Source organism: Capricornis sumatraensis, chromosome 2 (assembly GCF_032405125.1).
Source record: "Capricornis sumatraensis isolate serow.1 chromosome 2, serow.2, whole genome shotgun sequence".
NCBI lineage: Eukaryota > Metazoa > Chordata > Mammalia > Artiodactyla > Bovidae > Capricornis > Capricornis sumatraensis.
Window position 1 is genome coordinate 117,721,220 of NC_091070.1, and position 17,794 is coordinate 117,739,013.

At 39.4% G+C, this 17,794-nt stretch overlaps 2 protein-coding genes across 8 annotated transcripts in view; both read left to right on the forward strand.

Annotated features, from left to right (window-relative positions):
• The window catches only part of TPM3 (tropomyosin 3), a 28,046-nt gene extending 26,348 nt beyond the window's left edge, over positions 1-1,698 (forward strand). For all 7 annotated transcript variants that reach the window (XM_068964025.1, XM_068964024.1, XM_068964026.1 and 4 more), the window contains one exon: positions 357-1,698. In XM_068964025.1, coding sequence (XP_068820126.1) covers positions 357-360 — 4 coding nt within the window. In that variant the 3' untranslated portion in view covers positions 361-1,698. The remainder of the gene's footprint in view (positions 1-356) is intronic.
• Positions 1,699-2,799: 1,101 nt separating this feature from the next.
• The window catches only part of NUP210L (nucleoporin 210 like), a 92,906-nt gene continuing 77,911 nt past the window's right edge, over positions 2,800-17,794 (forward strand). The window contains 7 exon segments of the mRNA XM_068994179.1: positions 2,800-2,996; positions 4,403-4,539; positions 10,087-10,218; positions 11,397-11,490; positions 12,010-12,160; positions 14,467-14,599; positions 15,499-15,657. Coding sequence (XP_068850280.1) covers positions 2,800-2,996; positions 4,403-4,539; positions 10,087-10,218; positions 11,397-11,490; positions 12,010-12,160; positions 14,467-14,599; positions 15,499-15,657 — 1,003 coding nt within the window.

Here is a 17,794-nt window from a genome sequence, read left to right on the forward strand (position 1 = left end):
CAGGATATTTGGAGTAGGTGTTATCCTGTGGGCAAAGACTTAGGGGAGTGGATGGCTGATGCTTAACTTAAGGCCACCTCCTTCAGTGACTGAAAACTGAAAGCCTTGGTTGGGGTGTGGGGAGGAAAGGAAATGATAAGGTCCCCAGCTCCCTCCCCTCGAAGTCCAGCAACACCTGTAACTTCCGTGGGCAAGTCTGAGGCCCTGAAAAACCAAGTGATGCAATAGCTCACTTCTGTGGCTGAGATGGCAGCTGCGTTATTAGTCTGCAGCTTCCCTGCAACAGGAGCAATTCTCAGAACGGGTAGACCTTGAAATTTACTTCTTTTATAACATCTCTCCTTTACCCCCATTAGATAAACTGAAATGCACCAAAGAGGAGCACCTCTGTACACAAAGGATGCTGGACCAGACTCTGCTTGACCTGAATGAGATGTAGAGCACCCCAGTCCCGCCCTGCCGCTGCTCCTCCCTCTCACCCCGACTCCGCTGAGGCCAGCCTGCCCGAAGCTGACCTTTAAACTGAGGGCTGATCTTTAACTGGAAGGCTGCTTTCTCCTTTCGCCACCTCTCCCACCCCCCTACTCCTGTGTCCTTTTCGCCAAACTGTCTCTGCCTCTCCCCAGAGATTCCAGTTGGGCTAGAGGCTGAGCACCTTTGGGAACAACGATTAAGGGAATGTGAGCACAATGCAAAGCGTCTTTAAAAGCATGTTGTGATGTACACATTTTGTAATTACCTTTTTTGTTGTTGATGTAACAACCATTTGTAAAAAACATTCCAGATAATTCTGTAGTTCTGAAGCAGCAGTCTAATCCCTTTCTCACTTTTGGAAGGTAACATTTCAGCTTAATACATATTTCCTTCTCCAGAGAGAAAGGGAAAAGGTTTGGGCCTGCCTTACTGAGAGCCTAGCAGCCCAGAGAAAGGCTCCATTTGGGGAAACCTCATTGCTCTGTAAAAAGTACCTGCCAAACCAGAAAGATGATTCCAAGAGGAGTTAGCCAAAAAAAAAAAAAAAGTGCTGTTCAGGTTTTCAGCTTTACAGTATCTTTGGACAACCTTTTTTTTTCTTTTTGCATCAGAAGTGACCAAACAATTAAGATGGTGAAACCTCTGAGACCAAATCCTTGTCCCAGCTCTACCCTGTTCCCAACTGCTCACAGAATGGACCATGTGCCCCTTATGTTGAAGTGACCACTTATTTGCTCTTCTGCCTCCTTGAAAGAAAGGAAAGAAAATTATGTTTTGCCACTGATTTAGCCATATGAAACTCATCTCATCACCCTTTTCTGGGTCTGAAGCTGCTGTCTCTAAAAAGTGCCATCTCATTGTGCTTTGTATCAGTTAGTGCTGGAGAAATCTTGAAAAGCGTATGTACAAAACTTTAAAATTTTTCTATTATTTTGGAACTTTGCTTCTTTGGGGTTGAGGCACACTGGTCACCCCTCTGCCTATGAGAGTTCTGTACAGTCTGTGGGCTAGCAGTGTGCTGAGCTTTTCAAGTTTCTTACCCTACCCAGTCTCCCTTTTTTGATGAGGTTTCAGTGAGGTCTGTTAGGTGTGCATCCTGCAGCGTAATTGGCTTAAAATGTTCTCTCTTTCGGTGTGGTCTCTTTGGGGACCAACTGGGAGAAAAAAAACCCAATAATGTAACTGTTTTGATACTGAAAATTGATAAATGTCTTTTTGAAATAAAGAACCAGTCCCTCCAACCTTCAGAAGTACTTGCTTTTATTTCCCAATCCAAATGGGCTTTCTCCACAGCAGCTAAGTTTGGGTAAAGATCAGATCTTTGTGGGTGGCAGCAGTAGGATTTGACGCAGCACACACGCTTTGGAAGTTGTCCAAACTGGGGTCAAAACAAAGCTCTCAGATCCCTAGTTGTATGTTCTTTTGTCAATCATTTAGTTTCATTCATTATCTGTAAAATAAAGATAATATGTATTTTTAGGTAAATGTAAAGATTAGAAATAACATTTATGTGTCAGACATTTAATATTACTTAATCTGACACTGGCATCATCAGGGTCAGCTGTGCATTTCCTTTATAATCATGCTTATTCTTTCTCATAAATCCCAGATTTATTGGACTCTGCTCACTAAACAATTTCAATAATATGACACCGATTACATACTCCTATATAAGTGTGGTTTTAATAAACTGTCCTGAGACAGCCTTTGAGCTAATACTTTGTTAGATATTTGGAGAAAACAAGTTAATTTAACAAGAGGTGCTCTCAAAGTATTTGCTTACAGACAGGTTGTGTGAGTGGATAGCTTTCAAAGCTGTCTTTGAGACGCCAGTGCCTGGCATTTCCTGCACTCTGGCATTGAGACTGGACATGAATCTGACTTACTAGTAAAAATGACACAGCTTCCTTGACAAAGTCCAGCTGTTTATACCAGAGACTGGAACATTTTTTTCCATTTATATGCTCGGGCCAATGCTGACTGGAAATTACTGCCCCCCAAAAAAGTTGGTGGGGGGTTGCCCTAGGAGTCAAACACATAGTAGGCAACAGAGGACAAATTAACTGGGAGAGTTTTTTTTTTTAAGATTTTTCTGCCTATTCTTAAGGCCTGACACCTAATATTTAAGAAACTAGCCCTTTAAGTGGGTAGTTAGCCGGGTTTCTGCCTTAAAGTTTCCATAACGGCTTGTTGGAGCCCTTCCTAAAAACATTCCTTAATTCCAAGCGGTACGGCCGTCTGCTGACGTCACGCCTGTGGATTGGCTGATGTTGGAGCTGAGGGCACGGCTGTAGTTAAGCAAGGAGACAGGAGTTGATGGGCGCCATGACTGCTGTTGGGTCACCAAATCGCCGAGGCTTCGGGCTGTTCTGCGTGACTCTACAGCGCCTCCTATTTCTGCTTCTCTTTTTGCTTGGAACCCTGGCCAACAAACTTAACGTACCACAGGTGTTGCTACCCTTTGGGCAGGAGCCAGGCCGGGTTCCTTTCCTGCTAGAGGCTCAGCGGGGCTGCTACACTTGGTGAGGGGTGGCGGGATCACGAGAGTATGCACCCCCACGCCGCCCAGGAAGAATGGGAAGGGTTCATTGAACGGAAGACGACGCCACCGGAATACTTTGTGGTCATTCATCCTGAAGAGCCTTGCCTGTAGGGATCAGGGGTGGGGTGTCAGCAGGAATGGAGGGCCAGCCCTTCTGATGGCCTACCCTCGTTGTGTGGGATGTTTTCAGCCTATGTGTGGGTCCTTTTATGAGCAGTTAATGTGTGAGATTGGCTTTCTCGTGGATGAGGGATTCCCAAAGTCTGAGGAAATTTATTTACTTGTTTATTTATTTATTTTTGAGGAAATTTATTGAGGGGCTAGAGAGGCTTAGGATGTGCGAGTTCTCTGCAAACTAAAGTGAAGTTTTCAGTGTAAAAACACTTAACTATTGCATACTTAACTAAGTACTTTGCATGTGTTAACTCATTCCGTTTTTACAGTCTTGTTGATTAAGCGCTATTTTTTCCATTTTACAAGTGAGTGAATTGAGGCATAGATAATATGAAGTATAAACTTGCATGAGAAGGTGTATTTTAGGTGGAGATAAGATTTGCCTGTCCCATATTAATATGTCTCCTCCCTCATATGAGAGTACTCTCTTGAAGTGTACACTCAAGTTTGGGGTAATCAACTCTGGGGGGAAAGACTTTCTGACTGAGGATGAAAAGACATGATTTTCTGGCATGAGAGAACCCAACCATAGGTTGTATGGTTTCCTAAGGGTAAGGGAACCTAGCTGAAGTGGGCTCCAAAGTATCAGAGGGCTCATCATAATTGGAGATTTCCCTTTACCATCACTGAAGAGAAGCACTAAGTTTTCTCCATAGTGTAAGAATTCATCTCCCATTTTATGAGGCTGTATAAGGAAATCAGGCTTACACAGTGATCCCGTGTGACATATCTCCTGACTGAGGATGATGGAAGGCATCAGTCTAGCATTGAAAGCCATTCCTTCCATCCATCCAAAAATAATGATTTTTTAAACTGTATTTTGAGTTGGACTCATGCCTCATAATTTTAGCAAGATTTCCACCTTAGATAGCACAGTCCAATTTCTAGGATTGGAGGAAATTCATTCCTCAGAGTTTGAGAAGCCAGGTCTCATTGTTGGAAACACAGCATCAATCCTATTTTTACATACTGAGGGAAGATTGTTAACAATCTTACTTTAAATATTGAGGAAGGAATATAACTTGGCACAAGGGATCACTGAAAAATGTTCTAATCAGTCTCTTCCACTTAAATCTTAGCTCTTTAAGCAATGTTTCTACTTTAAAGAAAAACCTTTAAATATATCTGGTAGTATGTAACATGGAAAAACTATAGGAACCTATGTTCCACCAAAAGTTAATTTTAACCCACATTCATATTTCATCCTGGCAGGCATTCCACCCATCATGATGCAGTAACTGTTGAACCTTTATATGAAAATGGCACCTTATGTTCTCAAAAAGCAGTACTCATTGCTGAATCTACCCAACCAATACGCCTCAGCAGTGTTATTCTTGCTCGAGAGATAGGTATGTTGAGACAAAACACACTATGTAACTGTTCCCCTGGAGTAGAAAAATCTGATATCTTTTATAGATGGTTAACACAGACAGTGTTGGGTTCAAATGCCCCTTAAGGTAGAAAAAAGGATTCCTGCAATATAAACCTTAATTGTGGCATTCTAGCCTGTAACATTTTTATTTTTGAACATCCAGCCCTTGGCAATATGCCTGATACAGAGCAGAAACTCTGGTTGTTTGAATCAGTGGAGAAGGGAAGGGCCTATTTATCAGAACTAGCTTGATTGTTAGGTTCTGAGGTTGGTCTTGAGTGAGGCAAAAGGCAGAATAAAGACTAGTACTTCTCAGGCTTCCCTGGTGGTCCAGTGGTTAAGAATCTGCCTGCCAATGCAGGAGATGGGTTCAATTCCTGGTCAGGGAAGATCCCATGTGCCATAGGCAACTAAGCCCACATGACATAACTATTGAAGTCTGAGCACTCTAGACCTCATGCTTTGCAACAAGAGAAGCCACCACAAGGAGAAGCCTGAGCACCACAACTCGAGAGTAGTCCCCGCTCACTGCAACTAGACAAACAAAGTCCGTGTGCAGTCAGAGACCAAGTGAAGCCCATAAATAAATAAATAAAATAAAAAACTAGTACTTCTCAAGTACTAGTGTCATCTAAGAATCTGCATCTTCAGCATCACCTGGGAGCTTGTTAGAAGTGTAAATTCTCAGGCCCCACCTTAGATCTGCTGTATCAGAATTTCTGGAATGAGCCAGGGGATCTGTGGTTTTAATTTATGGCTTCAGTGGGTCTTCGTTGCTGTGCCAGGGCATTCTCTAGTTGGGGTGAGTGGGGGCTGCTATTTGTTGTGGTGCCCGGGCTTGCCATTGCAGTGGCTTCTCCATGGGGACCATGGGTTCTAAGGTGCGCAGGCTTCAGTAATTGCAGTACTCGATCTCAGTAGTAGTTGTAGTACACAGGCTTAGCTGCTCCATGGCATATGGGATCTTCCTGGACCAGGAATCAAACCTGTGTTCCCTGCCTTGGCAGGCAGATTCTTAGCCACTGAGTCACCAAGGAAGTCCCAGGGATCTGTGTTTTTAACAAGCTTTCCAGATGATTTTCATACATACTGAAATTTGGGAAGCACATGCTGGTCTGTTTTAGACCAGAGCAGCTTAAGAAATGCTATTTGTGTCCTTGAGTTTCTGGCACTTGGTATTTTCGTATTGATAGGTCAAAAATATCTGTGTGGCTCTTAAATATTTTGATAAATTATATATCTATACTGTATTATTAAAGATAAATTTAAGATGTTTGGTATACCATATTTCATATAATTGAAGATGCCATGTATTGTAACTATTTCTAATGTACTACTAAGAACAATATTCGGAGAAGGCAATGGCACCCCACTCCGGTACTCTTGCCTGGAAAATCCCATGGACGGAGGCGCCTGGAAGGCTGCAGTCCATGGGATCGCTGAGGGTCGGACACAACTGAGGAACTTCACTTTCACTTTTCACTTTGATACATTGGAGAAGGGAATGGCAACCCATTCTGGTATTCTTGCCTGGAGAATCCCAGGGATGGGGGAGCCTGGTGGGCTGCTGTCTATAGGGTCACACAGAGTCGGACACGACTGAAGTGACTTAGCAGCAGCAACAAGAACAACATTGCCAACTAAACTGCTTTTCTTCACTTAGAATTTTTACTTTATACCTATTGAAGGGCTCTTTTTGACTTAGATGGTTACTTTTATTGTGTATCACTCTCAAGCCTAATAAAAAGGAAATAAAATTAACTGGTTAAAATATTCCTAAGACAAATTTAACATTTTTGCTTCATCTGAATCACTTTTTGATTGGGAATCATCAATGTCTGTGTTTATCCCAAACATCTTCCTTTGTACCATTGAGACTGTTAGTGTTGCATTTCTTAAAAGAATTAAACCAAAACCACCTACAAGGTATTAGTATTGGACTCATTAGTTGGCATTACAATTTATAAAGCTGACCTATTTTGTCTCCAGCTTTGAAAGGTTTCTAGCACATCTGAGTCGCCATCTTTCCCACTCTGTGTCCTTAACTGTTTGGTTCCAAGGGGAAAGAGTACTCCACCATTGTTCATGTTTCCTTCCATCTACTAATACCCATTCTGCAAGTTTGGTGTTGGCCCTTTTAAAGTTCTCACGAATGCAGTAAATGATAACTATGCTATGACTGCTGGTGGTTGACAGTTCTAAGATGTCATCAGTCATAAGATAAAACCCTAATTTCAGAGATGTTGAAATGTCAGGAAAATGAGTGTCTTAGAGTCAATGAAATATGAGATTTCAAAGATGAGAATCTTTGAGGACTGTGTCATGCAGGGCAGCTACAGTGGATAGAGAAGGATACAAAGATGAGAAAAGAAGTGTTGCTTTGGTCACATATGCTATTTTTAATGTAATTACTCTTTTCAAATTTTATTTATTTTTGGTTGCACTGAGTCTTTGTTGCTGTGAGTGGGCTTTCTCCAGTTGTGGTGAGAGAGGGGCCAGTCTTTATTGTGGTGCACAGGCTTCTCATTGCTATAGCTTCTCTTGTTGCAGACCACAGGCTCTAGGTGCATGGGCTCAGCAGTTGGGGCTCACAAGCTCTAGAGCATGGGCTCAGCAGTTGTGGCTCACAGGTTTAATTGCTCCTCCACATATGGAATATTCTTGAACCAGAGATAAAACCCCTGTCCCCTGCAGCAGGCAGATTCTTATCTGTACCATCAGGGAAGTCATGTAATTACTCTTAACTACATGAATTCATTCTGATGTTGAAAGAGCATACAGCTGCTTGGAGAAATGTCAAATCTGGCTCTCAGCTTAGTTTCATCTGACTTGTGAATATTCCAAAATTATCTTTCAAATCAGCTTTCACAATTTTGCTATTAAAACAATTGTGTACATAGATGATGGAGATTCCCAGTAATGAATGGCAGTCTTAGTGTTCTACAAGATGCATTCTTATCTTAATGGGAACTGGCACTCTGAAATGGGAAGGGACGTTTGGAAAGGGAAGAGCATGCCTTAAGAGAAACTCTTCATTTGTTTGACAAATATTGAATTACCTACTAACTATAAGGTATCTGTAAAGGTTAAAAGATTTAAGCACTCCATTAGTGTTTAGGTGCTTGGGATTCTGTTTATGATGTTTTTGGTGATAGTCTAATAGAGAAAATGAGTGGCTATGACAGAGATTAGCCACTAGCTACTAGGGAATTCCCTAGTAGCTCAAACGGGAAAGAATCTGCCTGCAATGTGGGAGACCTGGATTCAATCCCTGGATCGGGAAGATCCCTGAAGAAGGGCATGGCAACCCACTCCAGTATTCTTGCCTGGAGAATTCCATAGACAGAGGAGCCTGGTGGGCTACATGGGGTCAAAAAGAGTTGGACATGACCGAGTGACTTTCGCTACTACTCAACTGTGACAGAGATGGATAATGGTGAGAGACGAGGTGGGCATATTCTATTTGGTAAGAGTGTTAGATTTATTTTGATGTTTTGTTTTGTTTTGTTCTGACTAGATGTTACCTCCCTTTGATAAAATATTTAAAGAATATGAAAGGTTATATGTGAAAGTAGTGAAAGTGTTAGTTGTTCAATCATGTCCTACACTTTGTGACCCCATGGACTGTAGCCCATCAGGCTCTTCTGTCCATGGAATTCTCCAGGCAAGAATACTGGAGTGGGCAGCCATTCCCTTCTCCAGGGGATCTTTCTTCTCAGGGACCAAACCAGGGGTAATCTCCTGCATTACTGGCAGATTCTTTATGGTCTGAGCCACCAGGGAAACCCCAAAAGGTTATATAATGAAAAGTAAATCTCTAATCTCATTTCTCCAAGAGAGAACCACTTTTCTGTATCATTCCAGATGTACTATGAATATATGAAAATGCCTTTTTGTAGTGGAATATCTAGATTTTCAACCTTAGGTACAGGACAGGTAGAGGAGTTTGGAGATGAAGGCATAAATTTTAGGTATAAAAGTTCAAGTGAAGGATTAAGAAAGGATTTAGACAGCTGAATGATTTTGGTGGAGAGAATAGAATGGAATGATCAGTACACTTTGCACTGTGCTCAGCATGTGGTTATTCAGCAAATACTTAACATTTTTTTAAATTAATTTATTTATATTTCAGCTGCACTGAATCATTGTTTCTGTGCACAGACTTTCTCTAGTTGTGGCAAGCAGGGGCTACTCTTTGCTGTAGTGAAAGAATTCCTCATTGTGGTGGCTTCTCTTGTTGCAGAACAGAGACTTTAGGCACATGGACTTCAGTAGTTGTAATCTGTGGTCTTAGTTGCTTCTTGGTATGTGGAATCTTCTTGGACCAGGGATCGAACCCCTGTCCCCTGTGTTGGCCAGCAGATTCTTACCTACTGTGCCACCAGGGAAGTCCCAAAATATTTTAAAATAATTTTTAAAAATTTAATTTATTTTTTGTTTGCTTTGGGTCTTCATTGCTGCTCACAGGCTTTCTCTAGTTGTGAGCTGGGGCTGCTCTTTGTTGCAGTACATGGGCCTCTCATTGCAGTGGCTTCCCTTGTTGTGGACCACAGGCTCTAGGTGAGTGGGTTTCAGTAGTTGTGGCACACAGACTTAGTTTCTTCGAGGCATGTGGAATCTTCCTGGACCAGGGATTGAAACCATGTCCCCTGTGTTGGCAGGCAGATTCCTATTCACTGTGCCACCAGGGAAGTCCCCAAAATAATTTTTATTTCACCCTTGTTTCATGTTTATGAAAATAAGTCTGCTTTCTGTACTGTTTCAATTTGTGTTTCTGAAGTTAATCATGACTATATTGGGCTTCTCTGGTGGGTCAGATGGTACAGAATCTGCCTGCAATGCAGGAGAACTGGGTTTGATTCCTGGGTCAGGAAGACCCCCTGGAGAAGGGAATGGCAACCCACTCCAGTATTCTTGCCTGGAGAATTCAATGGACAGAGGAGCCTGGCAGGCTGCAGTCCACAGTGTCACAAAGAGTTGGGCACAACTGAGCAACAAACATATTGAGTGGAACTCTAGTTGGGTCTACGTGATTCTCAGGCTTTTTAATCTCATGGTCCAGGAAAAAAAATGGAAAGAAATGAAGTGAGAGAGAAATTTATTGGCAGACAGGAATGGCATATGGTTGCTACCCTCTTACTTTCCTAAATAAACACATTTTTTTAAATGTACTCTTATAATTTCATAAAAGGAAAAGCATTCTAACACTTCAAAAGTAATACTGAACATATATTCCTTTAAAGTGAATATATTTAATTTTATTACTGTTTTAAAATTCTCATTTTTTGACAGGTGAATAAAAAGATTATTATAGATCAGTATCTGGGAATCACTGCTCTAGTGTCTCTTCTTGTAAACAGATGCTCTTATATATTTTGTTGCTAAGCTGTTTTCTTCCGCAGGTTGAAAGGAACTGTTATGCCTTTCTTTTTCTTAATATTTAGAATAAGCTCTGCAGTATATGAAATATTTAATAGATTCATGACCTGTTGAATTAAATTCTTAGTTTTTGGGTTCGTTTTAGTGACTGACCATGAACTGCGGTGTGATGTTAAGGTTGATGTGATAAACAACATTGAAATTATATCTCGAACGCGGGAACTCTATGTAGATGATTCACCACTGGAACTGATGGTGAGGGCATTGGATGCTGAAGGTAAAGAATGTCAGAGGATTCAACAAAATTACCTAAAATGAACACTTTTGTGTTTAGTTTTTGAAAACAGAAATTTGAGAGATAAAAGTAGGTTGGAAATAATGTTTATTTTCTCATATGAAGTTCATGTGCAAGAAGAATTAACAATTCTGAGTGTGGTTTGATGTATTAACTACAGACTTTCATTAAAATTTTCTAGTTCAGAATCCAAATTCTGCTACTGAGCTTCTGCTAGTGGTCCCAACAATTAAGAACATTTTTGGAGAAAAAAAGAAAAGTGCATTTTGGAATTTATTATTAGTTCTGTTTTGATCAGTCTACTTTCTGTAGGCCAAGAGAATTAAATGTAAACCTGTGAAAATTTTATAATTTTACCTTTCTTAAGACTGATTTTACATTGTTTTTCATATACTGCTACTGCTGCTAAGTCGCTTCAGTCATGTCCGACTCTGTGCGACCTCGTAGACGGCAGCCCACCAGGCTCCCCTGTCCCTGGGATTCTCCAGGCAAGAACACTGGAGTGGGCTGCCATTTCCTTCTCCAATGTATGAAAGTGAAAAGTGAAAGTGAAGTCGCTCAGTCGTGTCCGACTCTTGGCGACCCCATGGACTGCAGCCTACCAGGCTCCTCTGTCCATGGGATTTTCCAGGCAAGAGTACTGGAGTGGGGTGCCATTGCCTTTCATATACTACACTAATGTAATATGTAAAAAAAAAAAAACCAAACACATTTTAATGCATTGCTTCTTTCTTTGTAAACTAGTGAAGAGCGATTTTTAAAATATGAGAAATGAACATATTAGTAATATTCAAACCTAGCTTTTATAAAAACTTTTATTAGAGGGACCAGGATTTAGGGATGCCTGTCAACCCTGAGATAGATTATAAGGTGGCCTTTTTATGTTGAAAGGAACAGAAATAGTGCCATAATTTTGTCAACCAGCAGTTAACCAGCTTGAGTCATTTTCACTTTCAGAAAGCTTATACAGCAACCGTACTTACTCTGTGTAGGGAGTCTTCCTGGTAGATGTGTTTTAATTCATAAATGATAGTGTATCTATTTGTTAATGAAAGAGGCTTAAAAATAATTTTCTAGTTAAATTTCCCTTGCTTATTAAAGATACCTGAATATTTTTGAATATGTGATTTTGTCTTGTCTGTTTTTGCCTTGCTTTACAGGAAATACTTTTAGTAGTTTGGCAGGGATGGTGTTTGAGTGGAGCATTGCCCGGGATAATGAATCAGCAATAGAAGAACTGTCTAGCAAAATTAGGTAACCTTGAAACCAAACCTAACTATCTGACTTTGAAGGAGACATCTGCCTTTGGGTAGCACACTGAACAGCAATCATTTGTGTGGGTTTTGATCATTTTTCTATCTGGAACTATTTGGAACAAATAAATTTATCATGGGAAAATATGGCATGGCTGTAGGTACCTTGATGGTTTAATTTGAGTCACTGCAGAGGAGTTCATGAAATCAGAACTGTACAATTATTTGTTGTATCTTCTGACACTTTTGTTTTTCAAGCTGTCAACACTCACTGAAATATAGTGAGTGGATATTAGTATGAAATTTTCTCTTCAGTACCAAGCAATAGCTCTCAGACAATCCGGGTTTTAGTCTTACAACAGGTTTAGCCAGAACCATATTAAGTACTTTTCTTCTATCTAGTCACTGTGGAAATTTTAAACTTTTGACACTATACAGACATTGAAGAGACTATGTTTAAAGTCTCTCAGAGCCTTTTGGAAGAAGAATAATCTACTAGAAACAAAGTTTATCTCTTTAGGATTTTGAGATACTCTGAAGCAGAATATTCTCCCCCTGCATATATAGCTGAGATGGAAAAAGAAGAGAAACAGGGAGATATGATTTTGGTCTCTGGCATTAAAACTGGTGCTGCTATCGTAAAAGTTCGAATTTCTGAACCATTCTACAAGGTAAAAATTTAGTGCTATAGACATTAAGTCTTGCCTATGGGATAGTTTCTTATGTTTATCTATAATAGAAACCCTCTAACCTGATTGATTTAGGCCAATTGAAAAAGTTGTTTGAAACGGATAAACATTTTTTGAAAACCTGTCTTCCTTAAACATGTTATTACCCACGTACAATTACAAATGTTACTGGCATTTTCTCTTAAAACATATAACTGCATTTTATTCACCAATCCTTTGATGTAGGTCCAAGACTTTTCTTTGTCTACCATTCACTGTTTAGAAATATACATACTCATTCTTGCACAAATTAGTTTCTAGTTTCTTTGTCATTTTTCATTTTATTTTATGGTTGAGTGAAAGATTATACATGTGTGAAGCAATCTGAGTGCAGAATTCTAATATATTTTTCAAGGATTTTCCCCTAGTCTTTTACATTTCTCACCTACACCTAACATGATAGCAGTACATCTTAGCTATAATTTCTTTTTTATTTAATTTTTTCTTAATTAAAAAATTTTTTTAATTTATCCTTAGCTTGCCTTTAACTATTTTTTTAATTAATTTTTAAAAATTAATTAATTTATTTATTTGTGCGGTAGTTTGTACATTCTTTGGCATTGCCTCTCTTTGGGATTGGAAGGAAAGCTGACCTTTTCCTGTCCTGTGGCCACTGCTGACTTTTCCAAATTTGCTAGCATATTGAGTGCAGCACTTTCACAGCATCATCTTTTAGGATTTGAAATAGCTCAGCTGGAATTCCATCACCTCCACTAGCTTTGTTTGTAGTGATGGTTCCTAAGTTCCACTTGACTTTGCATTCCAGAATTCTGGCTCTAGGTGAGTGATCACACCATCGTGGTTATCTGGGACATGAAGATCTGTTTTGTATAGTTCTTCTGTGTATTCTCTTCTTAATATCTTCTGTTTCTGTTAAGTCCTTAACATTTCTGTCCTTTATTATGTCCATCTTTGCATGAAATGTTCCCATGATATCTCTAATTTTCTTGAAGCGATCTCTAGTCTTTCTATTGTTTTCCTCTATTTCTTTGCATTGTTCACTTAGGAAGGCTTTCATATCTCTCCTTGCTATTCTTTGTAACTCTGCATCAGATGGGTATATCTTTTCTCCTTTGCCTTTTGCTTCTCTTCTTTTTTCAGCTATTTGTAAGGCCTCCTCAGACAACCATTTTGCCTTTTTGAATTTCTTTTCCTTGGGGATGGTTTTGATCACCACCTCCGGTACAATGTCATGAACCTCCGTCCATAGTTCCTCAGGCACTCCGTCTATCAGATCTAATCCCTTGAATCTATGTGTCACTTCCACTCTATAATTGTAAGGGATTTGATTTAGATCATACCTGAATGGCCTAGTGGTTTTCCCTACTTTCTTCAGTTTAGGTCTGAATTTGGCAGTAAGGAGTTCATGATCTGACCCACAGTCAGATCGTTATGTTTTGGCTGCACTGGGGCTTTCTCTAGTTGCGGCGAGTGGGAGCTACTCTATAGTTGAGGTGCACAGGCTTCTCATTGTGGTGGCTTCTCTTGTTGCAGAGCGCAAACTCTAGGGCATGGGTTCAGTAGTTGTGATGCACAGGCTTAGTTGCTCTGCATCACGTGGGATCTTCCTCAACCACAGATTGAACCTGTGTCCCCTGCATTGGCAGGCAGACTCTTAACCATTGGACCACCAGGAACGTCCTGACTATAACTTTTCAAAACATTTCAATTTTTTATGGAAAACAGCTCTTTTCATATAATGCTTTTTAAAAAATTATTATTAAAGTTGAGAAAAGCAAATGTCTTTTGGCAAGCATTCAGTTCAAGTGGCAGTAACATGTATGTGGACATCCTAGAGAGCAGCCTATTAACCTTGTATTGGGTAACCCTTCACAAGAATTGATATGTTCAACAAGGGATACAGAGTAACTTAATCTGGAAAGTCAGTTCACCGGAGGTTGGTTAAAAGAATTTCAGTGGAATACAGTTAGGTCTTACTTTTTCCCGTTTTATCACACTTGCCTTTTTATTTACCTACCCTTCTCCTTTAAGAAAGCTTGTTGTTTTCTATTCTTTGTTTGAGTGACTTAGTTAATAAGTGACTTAGAAAGCTGACACTGTGTTAATATTCATGATCACTTTTTAAGGCTAACTGAAATTATGATCTGTGCTTAGGAAAGCGTTTTTTTAATCTTGGCAAAATATTTTAGAAGAAATTTATAAAAGTAAACTTTAATAAGGAGGGCAACCTTGGGGATTTTGCCTGTGGAAACTTTCTGGTTTGGTTTTTTTTCTTTTCCTTCTTTTAGAAAGTGGCAGCAGCGTTGATACGTCTGCTTGTTTTGGAGAATATATTTCTTATACCATCCCAAGATATTTATCTCTTAGTAGGTGCATATATTAAATACCGAGTTGCAAAAATGGTTCAGGGAAGAATGACAGGTAAGTTGATTTAGCTTTTCCTAAGACTAACATTTCCCAAATCTTTTCTGCTGACAAGAGAAGTAGCTTCACATTATATATGCAAAATACTTTTTGTTCTTTCTGTCTTAGATTTTTGTGATAAAAGTACAGTTGACCCTCAAACAACATGGGTCTGAACTGTGCAGTTCCATTTATATGCAGATTTTTGAAAAACACTACAGTACTATACGATGTTTGGTTGGCTGAAAGTGTGCATGCAGAACTGGGGTTACAGAGGGTTGATTAACGTGGATTTTCAACTGCATGGGGAGGTCGATGGGGGAGTGTTAGTGCCTCTAATCCCTGCACTGTTCAAAGATTAACTGTATTTTTTTTATTGCAGTACTTGAGCTAATACTGGACTGAGGTAGCCCACATATCTTAAACAGACTAATGCTATAGTTCAGCTACTACTTAGCTTCAGTGCCCGTAAAGTTCTGAATTGTCTATTAAAACAACCAAAAGTTTACTTAGGACAAGGGAAGAAACTTTACCAGAAGGGATTTGAATGATCTTTGCAAAAAAGCTGTTTATTGAGAAACTCTGTCATCTGAAAAATTTAATACCCCGCTGATGCCAAAAGTCCCACTCGGTTTATAAAGTGTACATTTGCTCCATTAACATTAGTCCTTTATTTACTTGCCTAGTGGAAATCCCTCCTCCTACTCTCAGTTTACTGAGTTTTAAGAATATAAGCAACAATAAACTCATATAGTAGTCCCCCTGAGTTTCTATATATGTAGAAATTCATTATAGTTGGGAGGAAATAAAGGGAAAAGCAGATTTTGCTCTTACTTTGACCTGCTTCTTCTTATAATCCAACAATATACTATTTTCTATTGCTTTCATTATGGTTATGTATCTTTCATGTCTTACAGAGGTGAAATTTCCCCTGGAACATTATACACTAGAATTGCAAGACCACAGAGTTTCATGTAATATTTCTCTTTCTGGGAAGGTGGCTTTACTGGATGAGAAAACAGCCATGGTGACTGCTGTCCAGCTGGGCCACACTAACCTTATCTTCGTCCACAAAAGTATCCTTTTGTTCAAGTTTTTGCTGCCAATCTATATTTCCTTGAGCAAGCTAGACATGTTCCTTGGTAAAATAACTGGTTAAGCATGATTATAACACTGCTACACTTATTTTCCATAGGTTTTATCTTTTAAAAAGCACTATAAATTATTATTGTCATAATTTCTAACAAAGGGTAGGTACAGAAGAGTAGTTGTTATTTGTAATCTGTTGAACATATGTGCAACATAATATAAATTGTAAGTAGGCGGGGTTCCTTAGTGGCCCAGTACTAAAGAATCTGCCTGCCAATGTAGAAGACACAGTTCAATACCTGATCTAGGAAGATCCCACATGCAGCTGAGCAACTAGGTCTGTGCACCACAGCTATTGAACCTATGCTCTAGAACCTGGGAGCTGCAACTGCTGAAGGCCACACACTCTAGACCCTGTGCACCACAACTAGAGAAAAGCTCAAGCAGCAGCAAAGACCCAGCCCAGCCAAATATAAATAAATAAATAAGGTTATATTAAAAAATTATAAATAGGAGACCAGGGAAAACTTTGGAGGAACTTGTGTAAATGTTATTTAATTTGTTCTTGTTTTTACATGAATAATTGAGAAAAGATGATATTGTCTGCAGTGGCTACTTAATATTTGTTAAATTGAGGCAAGAGTAATTTTTTAATTAATTTATTTTAATTGGAGGATAATTACTTTACAATTTTGCGGTGGTGTTTGTCATCCATCCACATGAATTACCCCCGGGTGTACATGTGTCTCCCCATCCTGCATCTCCCTCCCACCTCCCTCCCCACCCCATCCCTCTGGGCTGTCCCAGAACACTGGCTTTGGGTGCCCTGCTTCATGCATTGAACTTGCACTGATCATCTCTTTTACATATGGTAATATACATGATTCAATGCTATTCTCTCAAATCATCCCACCCTCACCTTCTCCCACAGGGTCCAAAAGTCTGTTCCTTACATCTGTGTCTAAGAGTAATTTTAAAAACTTCAGTAAACCTGCTCTGTAAAGATTGAACAAAGAGAGTTACTTGGAGCTCTAATATAGTCAATGAAAACAAAACAGTATAAAGATTAAAATTCTCAGAAAATTGAAATTTTCAGAGAATTCATAAAATTCTCAGTGTTGATTTCAAAATATTTCCTATTTTTGAATCTTTGAATCCCAAATATTTAAATTAATTTGTTTAATTTATTCAGCAAATACCTATTATATTTCTCCTATATGCTCAACATTGCTCTAAGGGCTGAGGATACAGACTATTTTACTCTGGGTAGTTAGGGAAGTCTTCTCTGATAAGGCTGCATTTGAGCAATGAACCATACAGATATCTGGGTGAAGGCTCTCCAGAAAGAGGAAATAGCGATTTCAAAGGTTCTGAGGCAGAAGCATGTTTGGCATGTTTACAGACGCGCAAGGAAGACTCTGCGGCTGAGTGCGGAGAATCAGGGGAAAGTAGTAGAACAGGTAACAGAGTAGGAGAGGGAGTAGCTATGTAGGGCTCAGCAGGCTCACCCTGAGTAAGAGCCTATCAGTCTTAAAGGCTATAGTATTTCTTGTAGAATAGACTTTGTTAATTAGCTGTTATATTCTGTTATATTATTTGTCTAAAACATTCAGGAGGGGTTTTGGTTCAGAGTTGTTTGTTCTCTAGTCCTTTCAAGGTGCCTAGGACATTTGTGAACAAATACAATAGTAACTACAAAGTAAACTAAGATATTTGATATTTATTTAGTTCCAGCTGTGTGTCAGGCACTTACCTGAACTGCCTTCCCCAGGCATCCTTACCATGATTTTTTTCATAGTTTTTTTCATTTTTTTCTCAGTTCATATTGTTATTTATTCCATATTGTTAATTATTCTTATTAAATATTAAAATATATTTACCTCTTGACATGGAAGGTGACGATTCATAATTTATTCAGCGCCTGCCTTAGGTGGCTGGTGGTACTCATAGAGATGGGTGATATAAAAGAAGGCGCATGTTTAAGAGAAAGGAAAACTAGTTTAGTCCTTCACATGTCAACTTGAAGTATCTGTGCGCTAGACATCCAAGCAGAAATTTTTATTATGCATCTGGAGGAGAAAGATTCAGGATGAAGAAAAGTCTTTCAGAGTTATCAATTTATAG